This window comes from Chiloscyllium plagiosum, chromosome 38, assembly GCF_004010195.1.
Source record: "Chiloscyllium plagiosum isolate BGI_BamShark_2017 chromosome 38, ASM401019v2, whole genome shotgun sequence".
In the NCBI taxonomy this organism is placed as follows: Eukaryota; Metazoa; Chordata; class Chondrichthyes; order Orectolobiformes; family Hemiscylliidae; genus Chiloscyllium; species Chiloscyllium plagiosum.
The window spans coordinates 8,268,350-8,284,038 of NC_057747.1; the positions used below are offsets into that span (position 1 = coordinate 8,268,350).

At 44.3% G+C, this 15,689-nt stretch overlaps 1 protein-coding gene across 2 annotated transcripts in view; it reads right to left on the reverse strand.

The window, feature by feature from the left end:
• The window catches only part of LOC122541791 (microsomal triglyceride transfer protein-like), a 102,018-nt gene that overhangs the window by 20,060 nt on the left and 66,269 nt on the right, over positions 1-15,689 (reverse strand). For both annotated transcript variants that reach the window (XM_043678773.1, XM_043678772.1), the window contains 3 exons: positions 9,918-10,025; positions 6,316-6,528; positions 804-1,018 (listed from right to left, as the gene is read on the reverse strand). In XM_043678773.1, the coding sequence (XP_043534708.1) occupies positions 804-1,018; positions 6,316-6,528; positions 9,918-10,025 (536 nt within the window). The remainder of the gene's footprint in view (positions 1-803; positions 1,019-6,315; positions 6,529-9,917; positions 10,026-15,689) is intronic.

Genomic DNA, 15,689 nt, shown 5'->3' on the forward strand with positions numbered 1-15,689 from the left:
TTGGTGATGATGCGGGGAAGAATATTCCATGGGGTGAGATAAACCTGGGTTTATGTGGGACACAGTCATTATCAAGGGTTGGCTGATTGGCCCTGTTCTTACATCAATGAGATGTTCAACTGGGTCCCACATTCTGCTCACCTGGCGCAGTAGGTTGCGTCCTTACCTCTGAGCCAAAAGCTTGGGGTTCATACCCCACTCCAGCCCTGGATGGGCAACAATGATGCCAACATACCATGGCCAAGTGGGTTAGTTGACTGTAAATCTTTCCAATACATGGGAAGGATTCCCGGTCAGCCATGGGATAGGAAAATAACTGAAGCCTTTGACCACCCATAGATCCAGGCTACATGTAAAAGTGTACATTGCCATAGTAACTCAGATTCGCTGTTTGGCTTGACAGCAATGTGAGTCAGTTTGCATGGGTTGGATCCCTATTCCAAATGGGTTGGATTTGGGATCTGCCTCCTTCCCCTACCCAGTCGCAGTGCCAAGGCTCAATCCTGCAGCGATCACAAGAGAAAGAAAATGTCGCCTCTGAACGGTTTCAGCACAGCCCTACCCATCAATGAGCAGACAGTTTGTTGGGGGAAGGTCGGGCATTCCAAACATCGGGACCCTAAATCTAAGGAGAGTCACCAATAATCGATTTGGAAATTCAGGAGAAAGACGCTGGGGAGGCAGTTCCAACACTTTAGCTGCCAGTGTGTGTACAGCCACTGGGGAGCCTGCTCCTAAAAGCTCTTAGCTTCTGACTGTGAGAGGAACAGGAATTTCCATAGGACTGTCCACCCAGCTCTTACCTTGCTGGATGATGGTCAGAGCGCAGAATATTCTGCAGTTTTGCTACGATAAATTTAGACAGTTCCGATTCAATTTCTCCGACGGACAGCAAGATATTTTTCATCTCCATGGCTGAGGGATGGTTATTGAGAATCACGTCAAACGCAGCCAGTCGCACAGGTACCCCATACTGATTCACGCTCTGGTGAAAAATCATGTTCATCTGTTTCTTCACCTAATTGTAAATATAAGTCAAATCTTTATTCATCCAACAGGTCATCAGCAGCAAGCCACCAACTTTCCCAGACGATTGTTAAGTGCTGACACTGAGCAATGCTGAGTCTAGCCCCTGCCCTTCCTTCCATGATCCTCTCCATCCATCCTCCCATTTCCTGCTCCTGCTTTATTCTTTTCTGATGGTTTTGGTCTGAGGTTTGGCAAGGCCTGTTCATTAGCATTCTTATCTGAATGGCTGATACAGTCCAAATCAGCTTTGGTTTGTCAATACGTAAACATTGCAAAGGTGCAAATGAATGGAGAGTGAATGTAATGTTTAGAGGCATCAGCGTATGAGCGGGCACTCCCAGAGGGGAGCACATGGCACAGGATCAGGTTGGCACACTTATGTCACCTGGTTGGTAGAGATTCTGCTGCACCTTCTTGAATTTCCCTGTGGGTGACCATCCCAGTGGGTGGCCGTCCCTATGGGTGACACTCCCAGTGGGTGACCTTTCCTCTGGGTGACCTTCCTCTGGGTGACCCTTCCTCTGGGTGACCCTTCCTCTGGGTGACCCTCTCTGTGGGTGGCCCTCCCTGTGGGTGGCCCTCCCTGTGAGTGACCCTTCCTGTGGGTGACCTTTCCTCTGGGTGACCCTCCCTGTGGGTGACCTTTCCTCTGGGTGACCCTTCCTCTGGGTGGCTCTCCCTGTGGGTGACCCTCTCTGTGGGTGACCCTCCCTGTGGGTGGCCCTCCCTGTGGGTGGCCCTCCCTGTGGGTGACCTTTCCTCTGGGTGACCCTTCCTCTGGGTGACCCTCCCTCTGGGTGACCCTCCCTCTGGGTGGCCCTCCCTCTGGGTGGCCCTCCCTCTGGATGATCCTCTCTGTGGGTGGCTCTCCCTGTGGGTGACCCTCTCTGTGGGTGGCCCTCCCTCTGGATGATCCTCTCTGTGGGTGGCTCTCCCTGTGGGTGACCCTCTCTGTGGTTTGACACTTTTTATATAGAATGAGGAATTTACTTTTTATATGCGGTCCTCAAAACATCAATTGAATGAACACCAGTTTCTATTCACATTGCATGCACCCTCCCATTAGACGCCCAATCCCAGAGTCACTGGGTGGCCACCATCACAGAAACAACAACTTGCACTTCTGTAGCACCTTTAACCCAGTAAAGTTAGACAAAGGCACACTGGAGTTCTTTCTAAAAAACCCAAAGGGATATTAGAACAAGTAACAGAAGATTGGCCAAAGAAACAGAATTAATGACTGGTTTGAGACAGGAGAAATGTAGAGAGGTGGAAAGGATGAGGGGTTTGAGTGTATTCCAGAGCTTAGGGCTTATACAGATGGAGACATAGGTGTCAAATTGGAGAAATCCCCAGAGGGGGCAGAACTGGAGAAAGGCAGGCTTCCCAGAAGGGTGAAGGGCTTGAAACATGAATGAGAAGGTCGAGGGATTTGAGGAAAAAAGATGTGAATTTTTAAACTGGGATGAGCAGCGAGGGTGAAAAGGACTTGGTATTTGTTAGGATACAAGGTGAAGCTTACAGAGGGTGAAGGGTAGTGCTCGGAATCATAATACTAGTTATAATATCCATTTTCACTACATTAGATCTAATTGACATCCCATTTATTTGCTGAGAGGCTGGGAATAGCTTTATTACTATAGACCTGGGGAATTAAATAGAAACTTGTGCTATCAATGGCCTTTAATCTTTCTCTGCCTGAAAACCCATTCATCCTTTGCAAGCTTTCTCAGGATAATATAACAACATTTAATACGTACTATTAATGTTATAAAATTGAGAATTGTGGTAGTAATTAAGAATAGATCGTATCGAGAGCGGGGATGAGTATGAATCAAAGGCAGACAATGCCAGACGTGAATACGAGAGTAAAATACTGCAGAGACTAGAATTCTGAAATAAAACAGAAAGTGCTGGAAATGCTGATGACTGTTAAGAGTTGATCGTATTGATAAGATTCTGAGAGGGGGAAAGCTGAAAGGATTTTGCACCTGGTGGGAAAGTCCAGAACTAAGGGATAGAGAAGGGGTTATCCCAGATATGGAGTGGCAGAGATTTGTGGGAACTTAAGAACAGGGTACATCACCCTTGAGTAGCACTGTGAATCTCTGGAACTCACTTCCCAGAGTCACAGCATATTTTTCCAGGAATGGTAGACAGGTTCTTAACTAACACGGGAGTCAAAGCTTATCAAGGAGAGATCGGTGTTATGTATATAGTTGAGTGTGTATGGCCCCTTTAAGAGAGAGGGTCAGGTGACTTAGGTTGAGAGTTAGGGGAGGCAGTCTAAAACTGACAGTTGACCTGAGAGGATGCACAATAAAGCATTCTCTGTTCAAGTTACTATCCATCTACCTCGTGTTGTATTTATGATTCTAGCGAAATACTAATACAATAGGCAGTAACTTGTGAATTGAGGTCAGGGTGAGATTAGCCATGATCATACTGACTGGCGGAGCAGACTCAAGGGGCTGAATGGCCTCCTGCTGTTCTGTATACACATTCATGTGAAACCCTATTATTAAAGGAAATGTTATTAAGTTCCTCAACAATGTCATAGAACACACGTGACTGTGAATTATCAGGACCTAGCTTCTCGAATGATCTCATTTGATTTATTTTACAGTTTTTGCACATGGAATTAAAAAAACACTCGATGGAAAGCCAGGAAAATGTTTTCACTTCCGAGAAATGATATAACTGGGACAAGCACTTTTTTTTTTAGGTCACTGAGTTGCTTAGAAACCAGCCTTGCAGATTCTTCACTGATTGTGTAGCAATACATTCAGACAGTTTGAGAGATTTGTCAGGGGATATCCCATGCTTCCATGTTTCTTGACACAAATTTAAAAATTAAAATACAATTACATTGAATCAAAATACAATTAAATCATTTTTTGATCATTTGTGTTCATTTAACAAAAGGGCTAATCACCATTTTTGAGCCTTTGGGTCGTTGTTGTCTACTATTAATAATCTCCAAATGAAGTTGACTGCCCCGTTGCTATTAGTGATGATAATCTGTTGCCATCTTGAAGGGACCCGACTATCAGATATCCAGAATGTCAGAGTTTCTGACTTGCTCTTAATAAGGAACCCTGGGTCCTCTAATGTAGATAACGTGGCCATTTTATGCGAGACTTCACACCCAGTAGTTCTTCTGGTGATGCTGGCAAGATGAACAACTGTTGGGGAATACACTAAAGGGCACAATGTTGACACTGGGGGTGATGGTGCTGCTAAACCTGTCAAAGAAACAGAATGTAGGAGCAGGAATAGGCCTTTCAGCCCCTCGAGCCTGCGCCACCATTCATTATGGTCACGGTTGATCATTGAGCTGAATACCCTAACCCTGCCCTCCACCATCCCTTGAGCCTCAAGAGCTATATCTACCTCCTTCTTGAAAACCTCAACCACTTTCTGTGGTTGTGAATTCCACAGGCTCAATATTCTCTTGGTGAAGACCCTTCTCCTCATCTTAGTCCTCCAAGTTTTACCCATCATCCTTAAAACCATGACCCCTGGTTCTGGACTCCCCCACCATTGGGAACATCCTTCCTGCACCTAACCTGCATAGCCCTATTAGAATTTTCTAGGTTTCTATGAGATTTCCCCCTCATTCTTCTAAACTCCAGTGAATATAATCCTAACCGACTTAATCTCTCCTCATACGTCAGTCCTGCCATCCCAGGGATCAGGCATCCGTAAAACCAGACAATCAAAAATATGGGACATGGCCCAGCGGTAGGCAACCTGGGATGTGGGAAAACTGCTGCAAGTATGTGAAAGCCCTGGAAAATCCAAGCGGAACGTTTCTTCCAGCTCCACTCCAAGAATGTGGACCCCTGCTGTCCTCGGGACTTCACCTACTGCCCCCACCTCCAAAAGGTTAACCTTACCTGGGGTAAAACAGCCCAATATGAAGTTTCAACAATAACAACTTTGTATTTATGTCGCATCTACAATGCATTAATACATCCTACGACCCTTCATGAGAGGGTGAGACTAAACAAAATTTGACACCAAGCCAGATTATAGGATTATCCCAAGAGATATTAGGATAGTTTTTTTTTCATTCAATCACAGGACGAAGGTGTCACTGGATAGGCCAGAATTTATTGCTTACCCCTAATGGCCCAGAGGGCAGTTATGAGTCAACCACATTGCAGTTGGGCTGGAGTCACATGTACGCCAGATCAGGTAAGGACAACTGTTTCCTTCTATAAAGGACATTGTTGAACCAGATGGGTTTTCCCCCCAGCAATCGACTATCGTCATTAGAATCTTCATTCCAGATTTTTATTGAATTCAAATTCCACCATCTGCTGCGCTGGGATTCAAAGCTGGGTCCCCAGAACGTTGCTGGGTCTCTGGATTAATTATTTAGTGATAATGCCACTAGGCCATCACCTCCCCCAAAGTGACCAAAAGCTTGACTAAAGATGTAGAATTTAAGGAACACCTTACACTGGTTGGGTATCCATTAACCATTCAGACAAAGAGACATCAAAGACAAAGGCCTTTTTGGAAGTGGACCAAATGGATGACGATTTTGGGCCCTTTGGAAAAAATCTTTACTTGACTGAACAGATGCAAACCTAAAAGTGATGAGTTTTTTCCCCCAGAATTCAGCATGTTTGCAAGTCTGTTCAGAGCCCACTGGTTAACGAACTTTGTTTTTAGGTCCACTTGAGTTCAGTAAAGTTATTTTCCAGAGGGCCTGTACGGACTATAGTGGATCCACACACAGAAAATATCATTCACCTGAAAACCATTTGGTCCTAAGGATTTCAGATAAAGGATTCCCAGCCTATAGTAGGAGAGAGATACAGGGAAGTGGAGAGCTTTTAGGGAGAGAATTACAGAGCTTAGTGTGTGGACATTAGAGATCAAGTGATTAAAATTTGGTGAAACCAAAGCTCAGTTTGAGCAGAAATTAGGGAGAGTGATGGGCCCAGAGGAAGCTTTGGAGATGAAGGAGCAAGGGTGAGAATTTTTTAATTGAGACAGGAACCAATGTGGGTCACAAAGCACAGTGGGTAATGGGGGAATGGGACTTGGTGCAAGGCAGCAGCATTTGTTTTGGATCACCTCCAGTTCATGGAGGGCAGCATGTGGAAATGTTAATCACATTGGAACAGTCAAGTCTGAAAGTGAACAAGGCATGGACAAGGACTTCAGCAGTGGATGAGCTGAGGCAGGACAGGAAGTAGGTTCGATCTGGCAAGCTGCATCGAGAGGCTGACAATTAGTTACCCAAAAGTGAAGGAAGATGTGTAACTTTACCTCCTGGGTAATATAGATGTTTGGAAATCTCTGCAGTACAGTCACAGCGATAGCTGCCACTGAGCTCGTCTTCCACTTTGTATATTTTAACAGGAGTGGGATTGTTTCTGGAAGGAGTGCATTCTTAAGGGCCAGGAGGTACATCTTTATATCAGCCTCTTCTGTGGCTGCGTTCAGCCCCTCCAAGATCGCTTTCTTTCCAGTCTCAACTTCCTGTGAACAAAGAGCAACAGAGAGGGAGTTATGGGGTGCGGTCTAACATTGCAACTGCTTAGCTTCATACTCTTACTGCTTCCACCTCCTGTCTCCCCCTGCCAGCTCCCACTCCAATATAAGCCAGTTCCCTGAGGGGTGCCACCCTCCAGGGCCTTTACATGTGATCACTCTGCCTGGGTGAACCTGGACTGGGAATGTTGGCAGATTAGTTGAATGTTGCAGCATTACGGCTGAGGTGTGGATCTTTGATGCTTCAAGTCGCTATCTCCCAGCAGAAGTTACTTAATAGTGTTCAGGAATAGGATTATTATCATTACAGAGTATATTTTAGTGTTACTTTCATTCTCTCTCTTTTCCCACCGCCTCCTACCTAACTATGATCGGGAATTCAGTAAGATCAGGTTTCGACTTTGGGGAGATCTAATGTTTTGAGAAATCCGTACTTTGAAATGTCTTAAATAAGTTCATTGCATTCAGTATTTTGTTGAAACATGTATTCTCCTTTTACAGCCAGCAAACAGCTAATTAGTTACTAATTATACCGAAAGACAAAAAGCTTCATGTTTATATTAACAATTTCTTGGAAGTGCAGAAACTGAATTTTGCTGAAAAGAGTTGGAATTTTGGCTGTTTTGTACTCATCAGGACAAATGCAAGAATGCCAAATTTCAAACGATCGCCTCAATTTATACCTCAGAGAAATGGGCACTAATTGCTTGGCACGTTCTTTCTGATTGGTTGAGGCATTGATATGGAGAAGACAATAGACTCCCCAAGGTCCACTGAATATCTTGTACCTTCAAAACATCCCTTTGACTCTGGGATCCTCATGCACAATTTAGCTGGGCTGTGGCCCTTTCACTAGACTTACTAGTTCCATTAAGATGTCACACTGTTTACAAATTGTTTTTAGGTCCTTGGATCTTGGCAAATCCCTGTGAACAACTGAAACATCTCAACCAATTTCAAAGCATTTTCCCAGATGTTCTGAGACAAATTGGCTCCTCCACATAGATCCAATTAAAATCCTGAATGTGCATATCTTTTATCACCAGCCTCGCAATATGATAAAACTTCCCCTTTGAAATGTAATTATCCCAGATCCATCTGACTTGTACTTACCTCAGGCTTGTTTACCAGTGTTCAAAATCAGGTGCTTCAAAGTATCTTATTTTTTTGAAACTTTGAGTTGAATTGAATTAGATTTATTGCCACATGTACTCAAATGAGTACAGCAAATAGTTTACAGTTACCGTATGTAGCACCATCTTACATACAAAGGCACCTCGGTACAGATACTTAAGATCAAATTCTGAGGTAACAAAGTGAAATTAGAAAAGTGAAGAAATGGCATTATAGGTCATAGGAATAAATTTGGGAAATAATATATTTTGATCCCAACCTAAAAGTTTTACTCTTACAACATACGAATCATGAAATGAAAGATTTCTATCATATTCATAATATGAATGCAAGAAAAGACTCTAAGACACATCAGATGGTGAGTTATCATACTGTTAGTCATGAGACCTGACTATACACAAATCAGCAATTATATATTTCTCTATGTTCAACACTGACTACATTTCAAAAAAACACTTCATTAGCTTCAAAGCCCTTTGGTGTATCCTGTTGCGTCATAAATACCAGGCCTGCTTTCATTTCAATGTGTGCTGTTCTCCTGTTATACCTGGTCAGACCATGCTAGCTTGTCAGCTTCCCCAAGCTTTGGGCTGGATTTTCTGAGGAGTGGCAGCCACATGTGAATTGTTTTACTGAGATGTTAAAAAAAAAACAGCTCTGCATTTCTGACTGGAGATTCTGAATAGGGGCTCCTTCAGAAATGCAAAGTCATATTTCCATTTTGACAAGTCCCTCCTAGCACAGAGCGATTGGGAGAAGGTAAATTACACCCTATTTTCGTTCACAATGAGCAGTCGATCTATTGTTTAATTTAAAGGTTCAGCATCACACAGAATCACTTTGATAACAGCTGTCATTAGGCAAGTACATATGGGAAGGGTGAGGATGGCGTGCCAGTGAAGGTAGGAGGCACGATAAGTAGTGCCAGGTGGGTAAAGTGCCAGGGCAAGGAGGGCAAGGGAAGTGATGCAGTGATAGTGTAGGTGGGAGGGTGGGCTGGAGATGTGCTGAATGGGTAGGTCTATTGGTGGGATTGGGTCATGGGAGATGATGGTGGAGGGTCAGGGGGTGTTTGTGTCTACTGGTGTCAGGGAGGGGTGTTGTGTCAGACTGAAAGGGGGGTCTGCTCTGGCAGTAGGAGGGGCAGGGTGTCAGGTCCAGAGTTAGAGAAGTGGTATTGGGTCCTGGAGTCAGAGAGACAGCAGTGAGATAGGAGGTACTGACTATCAATGGAAGGGTGGCATTGTGCCCGATGGTGGGTGTTTTCAGGTCATGGGGGAGTGGGGATGAAGGGGCCATCATTCCCAGATCCAGAGGGACTGTATCTGCTCCGGGTGGGGGAGGTGGGTGTCACCTTCCGGTCTTGGGGTGGTGGGAGGGGATCATGTGTGAGGTAAGTTACAGGGTCAGTTAAGTAGTTACTCAGGAGCTAGATTAAATATTTAAGAGACTTAACTTCCTGAGTAACTAATACTTAAATTCAGTGGAACTCTCTAAATTCTCCAATATAAGTGGATACTTTTGGAGAATTCTTGGTGGAGGGGAATTGCTGAGCTGTACTTTCAATTTCCTAGACAATTCCTTTGCAGTGTGCCATGATGAGGGTGTTCGTCAGTTTTTGCTCAGCACCAGAAGAGTCCTCACCAAGAAACCTCAGCTGCACTGGGCAAATAATTTTAGTAATTATCTCTATTTGGCCAACATTTGTTCCTCAGCATCACTCCAAGCAGATGATCTGGTTACTATGGCATTGTCCTCCTGGGATCGTGCTGTGTATATGTTAGCTACTGCGTTTACTACACTTCACCAAGTATGTCATTGGCTGTTAAGAGCACTGGATCATAAAAAAATTATTAAGTAAAGCACAGTGGTTCAGTGGTTAGCACTGCCACCTCACAGGGGACCGAGGGCCCCGGTTCAATTCCAGCTTTGGGTGACTGTCTGTGTGGAATTTGTACATTCTCCCTGTGTCTGTGTGGGTTTGCTCCAGTTTCCTTCCACAGTCCAAAGATGTGCAGGCTAGGTGGGTTTGTTATGGTGGATATGAGTCTGGGTGGGATGCTCTTTGTGGGGTTGGTGCATATTGAATAGGCTGAGTGGCCTCTTTCTACACAGTTGGGCTTCTATGAAATGCCAGCCTTTTGACTAATTTATTTTTTTGACATTTGCTAGGTGGAATAAAGCTTGATTATGAATTATAAGTCTACCAATCAGCAACTGGTCAACAATATTAGACTACTAACCTGGAGTTTACACAGGTTCCTCTGGCACATCTTGCCGATCACTGCTCCAATCACTAAGACAATGGTCTCTTGGATTTCTCTGCTTGGTACCTTATTCTGAAGCTTAGCCTGTAAGGGAAGTGCACCAATCAAATTAATGTTTCCAGCGCTGATTAAATAATGCCTTACTGAGGAACTACACATCATTCCCCTTGGTTCACCAATTACTTTCAGCTGAATGTCACTTGAGAGATAACTCGAGATTTCCGAGAAGTTGTGATCATTCAGTTAGCACCTAACGGAAGCCAAACTTCAGCAAGTTCATGGCAAACTTTTGGATTTTCTCCAACACAGATTTTTTTTAAATTGAAAGCTAATCTTCCATCATAAGCCAACCTACTCTGTCAGGTATTATCCCAATAAACCTCTGAAATGCCTCCAATGCTTTTACATCCTGCCTTAAAGGAGGAGACCAAAACTGCATTGTATTTGAGAGGTGACCTTAACGAAAGGGAAGTTGATGGTTATATGGTTTTCATGACAAAGCTATTTGGTGGAAAGTTTGGGGTGGGGAGGTCACTCAATTGGCGTGGTGGTGTTTCATCCACACCCCCAAAAGATTGCATTCTGGGTAGGCTAAGTACATGAATAGGAAAGGTTTGGAGAGATAGGTGGACTATTTGGACTGAAGGGTCTGTTTCCATTCTGTATGACCTCTAGGAAGACCCATCGTTGATCTTTCTGATTGACCACCTACTGAGGCCCTTGACAAACAATTTAAGAGCAAACTTAGACCATTTGGTCCCTTGAGCCTGCTCCACCAATCAATAACATCATAATATCTGTTGGTGTTTCAAAACCTTCCATCCACCCTCCATTCCCCTGCCTAACAAATATCTATTTACCTCTGCCTCAAAAATATCTTTCTGAGGCAGGGACTTCCAAAGCCATGCAACCCTATGTGAGAGAAAAAAGATCCTCTTATATCTCTGAAGAGGGTGTTAACTACTTTGAAAACAGTGCTCTGTAGCCCTGGACTCCCCCAAAGGAGAAAACATCCTTTCCATGTCCTTTTCCCTTGTCAAAACCATTCAGCATCATACACACTTTAATCCCCATTCTATGCCCAGTCTGTCTAACATTTCCCCATAAAACAACCCATTCTGTCAGGTATTATCCCAATAAACCTCTGAAATGCCTCCAATGCTTTTACATCCTGCCTTAAAAGAGGAGACCAAAACTGCATTGTATTTGAGAGGTGGCTTCAATGAAAGAGAGAATTCCATTCGCCCTCTCCTTCACTTTCTGTATGAACAATACTGTATCCTCCACCCCCTCAGAATTCTGCGGTCACTATGTTGAAATGATACACTGCTTCCTTATTCTTCCTGCTAAAGTCAACAATTTCATATTTTCCCACATTATACTCCATATTTGAACCCACTCAGTCAACCTAATTCTACCAATCTATGGCTCAGAGGTTAACCCAGGAGCTGAGACAAAACAGTCTGTGGGTTATGAAAGCTCAGTGTAGCCATCATTACGAAGTTAGATTAGATTCCGTATAGTGCGGAAACGGGCCCTTCGGCCCAACAAGTCCACACCGACCCTCCGGGTAACCCACCCAGACCCATTTTCCCTCTGATTAATGCACCTAACACTATGGGCAATTTAACATGGCCAATTCACCTAACCTGCACATCTTTGTGGGATTGTGGGAGGAAACCGGAGCACCCGGAGGAAACCCACGCAGACACGGGGAGAATGTGCAAACTCCACACAGACAGTCGCCTGAGGCTGGAATCGAACCTGGGTCCCTGGTACTATGAGGCAGCAGTGCTACTGTGCCGCCCAGGTAGCTGGTCTCGTCATTTAGCTGAAGTCACATGATATATTGGAAATGCTATTTTGACTCAATACTAAAAAAATGAGTTTCTGATCCTTTAAAAAAGCCACTTCCACAGAATGAGAACATTCCACAAAACCTCTACCTTAGAACACCAGTTCCCAAATAACAAGATATCAATTGAATTACAACAGTCAGTACGCTTCAGAAATATTTTAATTTGTTGTGAAGCACTCTGATATGTCCCTATGTTGTGTAAAGTTCAATGGAATAAATGCAAGGATTTCTTCATATTTCCACTAAATGCCAACAGTCAGGGTTCAATTCCCGCAATGACTGAGATTATCAGGAGAGATTTTCTTTCTCAACCTCTCCTCTCATCTGATCCTCTCATCAGATTTAACCATCACTAGTCTTCTCTTTCAAATGAACATTCCTGAGACCCACCAGGACTACGGCAACTTGTATTACTGGTTTAATTCTAAAACAAACACTGGGGCCCATAATATTCTATTGTTGTTTTATGAGGTATGGAAACCAATGGCTTTGAACAAATCACAATGCGCTAGCCAGCAAGAAATGTCACTGTCACCCTGTTGGCAAATCATCCAACATCAATTTATAAGTTAACATACAAAATAACTGGAGATGTTTCCACTTGTATCAGTATAAGACAGCCATCAATAAATTCAATAAGGATTCCAGGATGACTCAGCAAGATGGTGTTGATGCAGTAGAACTGCCATGGATGGCTCTGCCTAGCAGCCAAGGCATTTTGGTGGTTTTTTTTGCCATCCCTGGCTAACTCCTGTGAGAGAGTTATTCACTTAAAGCTTTGAGAACACATATTCATTAACATTTAGGAGTGGGAAGGATGATAAAGGGAAAGGGAGCGAACAAACAGCAGCAGGGAGGACACTCCCCTGCAGCACCGGACACACTAGAGGCCACAACAGTGGCCTCTCCTGAACGCCCGGGGGACTTAACGGACTCACAGGAATTGGCAGTGGTGATGGTGAGATTTACCCCGAAGGTTGAGGCTGCGATCGAGGAGATCCATGCCCAGATCAACCCATCACGTCCATGCACGGATGGAGGGGGTGGAGGGTCGAACCACAGTCTCGGAAGTGACGATCGAGTCTCGGTCCGAACAGATAAAGGGCCTGGAACGGCAAGTGTAGGCCTTGCGAGATCAGGTCGATGACCTCCAAAATCGAGATCGGAGGACAAATCTATGGATTGTTGGGCTCCCGGAGGGTGAAGAAGGTGGGCAGTCAGTCAACTTCTTTGAACACTGACTTTAACAGTTCGTGGGCCTTCAAATCGAGTCCGGCCGGCTGCACATTGAAAGGGCCTATCGGGTGGCGGTGTGCAGGTCTGGGCCGATACAGCGCCCCCACCTGGTCCTAGTGCACTTTCACACATACAGGGACAAGCAAAGAAGCTTCCAGATCACTGGGGAAAGATCCACAGGCACTGCTGCACAAGGGGTCAAAAATCATGTTCTTTCAAGATTTCTCGGCAGCTGTAATTCGAAAGAGGAAGTCCTTCGATGAAGTTATGAAGAGGCTGAGGAACCTGAGCATCCAGTACTCCATGAGGTACCCCGCGGTGCTCCGTTTCAGCCACAAGGATTCAGTTTATACGTTTGACTTGACGGATAAAGCCAAGAACTTTGTGGACACTTTAAAATAGTCCGACTGCTCTGAAGAATATGGTTAATGTTTGTCCTCTTTTCCTTCTTTCCCTGTGGTTTCCCTTTTCCCTTTATTCTCTCTTCCTAATAATTTTCCTTTTGTAAAATAAAATCTTGGAATATGTTGTTCCTATTATATTTTTATAACAGGATTTCATTATGGGAAAGTTTATGGGTGTTGTTTTCCTTTTTTTTTGTTCTTTTTCTCTTTTCGTCATACTCGGGGCTGACATGGAACCAGGGATGGGCGGAGTGCTTATCCTGACTTTGTCTTCTCTTGTTGATTTAAGGATCATCTCCTTGTTTACGTTTTTATTTTTGATTAAGACTGTGACACAGCCAGGCCTGAAAGAGCTTTGAAGGGAGGGATGGGTCGGGTGAGTGCCCCCTATGGACAGGGTTTTGCAGTGGTTTTTTTTGTAGTTTTTTGGTAGCAATAGTCGTTTGTATTACGTTAGAGTAGTTTTTGTATACACAATTTTACGATTCTATAACTCTCCATTTACTTGTGCTTGGCGCATTGCAAGCAGGGTGCTCCAGGGTGTTCAAGGGGCCCTGAAAGGGGATATGGCTAAGTGTCTTGTTAAATTGTGCACCTGAAACATCAAGGGAAGTCATTCGCCTGTTAGAAGGAAAAGCATGCTTTCCAGCATTAACAGGGAAAGTGTTGATATTGCCCTGTTGCAGGAAACCCATCTTGATGATGGGGAACACCTGAATTTACAACGGGGTTTTATGACCGGGTATTCTTTTCATCCTTTACTACTAAAAGTAGGGGAGTGGCTATACTTATTCAGAAAAATCTTCCGTTCACATTATTAGAGCAGGTGAAAGATGAGCAAGGTTTGTGATATTTAAGGTCCTGATACTTAGGGAGGAATATGGCACCTTAAATGTCTACTGTCCCCCTGCAGATCCCCTCAAATTTTTGATTAGTGGCTTCTCTAAGCTGAGTGTCTTTTAAACACGATACATTATTATAGGGGGGATTTCAATGCCTTTTGGATCTGACAGTGAACAGCTTGCCTAGTGGGCCCCCAACTATTTCTTCACAGGCCAAGCAGGTGACCCACGTATGTGAGGAGTTGGGGCTCATGGACATTTGGAGATGTCTTCACCCTACCGGCAGGGATTTCACCTTTTTTTCAAACCTGCATAAATGTCACATGAGGATTGATCTTTTTCTGGCTCCCAGGACCCTTCTGGATTCGATTATGGGTTGCAAAATTGGGAAAATAGGTATTTCTGATCACGCAGCAGTATATTTGGAGGTTAAGGCCAAGAGTGAGGGGTCAGGTTCACGGCACTGGCGCCTGGATCTTTTCTCCTCAAAGATTCCAAATTGGTGGAATACGTTTTGAGGGAGTTTCAGGAGTTTTTGACTATCAACTCAGGCACGGCTAGTAGTCCGTCCATGCTATGGGAGACCACAAAGGCCTTTGCTAGGGGATTAGCTATTTCCTACTCGGCTAGCCGGAAACGACAGAAGGAGGAACAGCAGTGTCTACTTGAGACACGGCTGAAAGTTGCTGGGGCGGCACATTTTGTGAGGCCTTCGGTGACCAAGTTATAGCGGATCACGGCCCTCCGGGCTGCCCTGAGTTCTGTACTTACACAAACCGCAAATAAAGAACTCGCTTTTGCTAAACAAAGTTTGTTCAAGTATAGGGATAGGCCAGGGAAGTATTTAGTGTATCTGACTAGGAAAAAGCGTGATCTCCAATCCATTACTGCAGTTAGAGACAGCGCTGGGGTCCTTACATACAATGCCAAAAGGATTAACAAGGCTTTTCAGAGTTTTTACTCTGAATACTATTTGTCTGAAGGTTGCAGGGATGGGTGGGCCAAGATAGAATCCTTTTTTAAGAGCCTGGACCTTCCGGGCGTAATCTTGGAACAGGCCTCTCTCCTCAATGCCCCCGACAGTTCAGAAAATACAGGAGGCAGCTAGGCAACTTCAGAATGGGAAAATGCCTGGCCCTGATGGTTTCCCAGGTGGGTTTTATAAGGAGAATATAGGGATTCTGTCATGGCCGATGCTGCAAATGTACAATCACTCCTATGGGCATGAATGCCTACCACCATCTTTGAGAGAAGCTAATATTTCCTTAATTCTTAAGAAGGAGAAGGTTCCTAAGGATTGTGCCTCATACAGGCCCATCTCTCTATTAAATTCAGATTTTAAGATTCAGTGTAAGATTTTGGCGCTGAGATTGGAGAAGGTGTTGCCCTATATTGTCAAACAGGACCA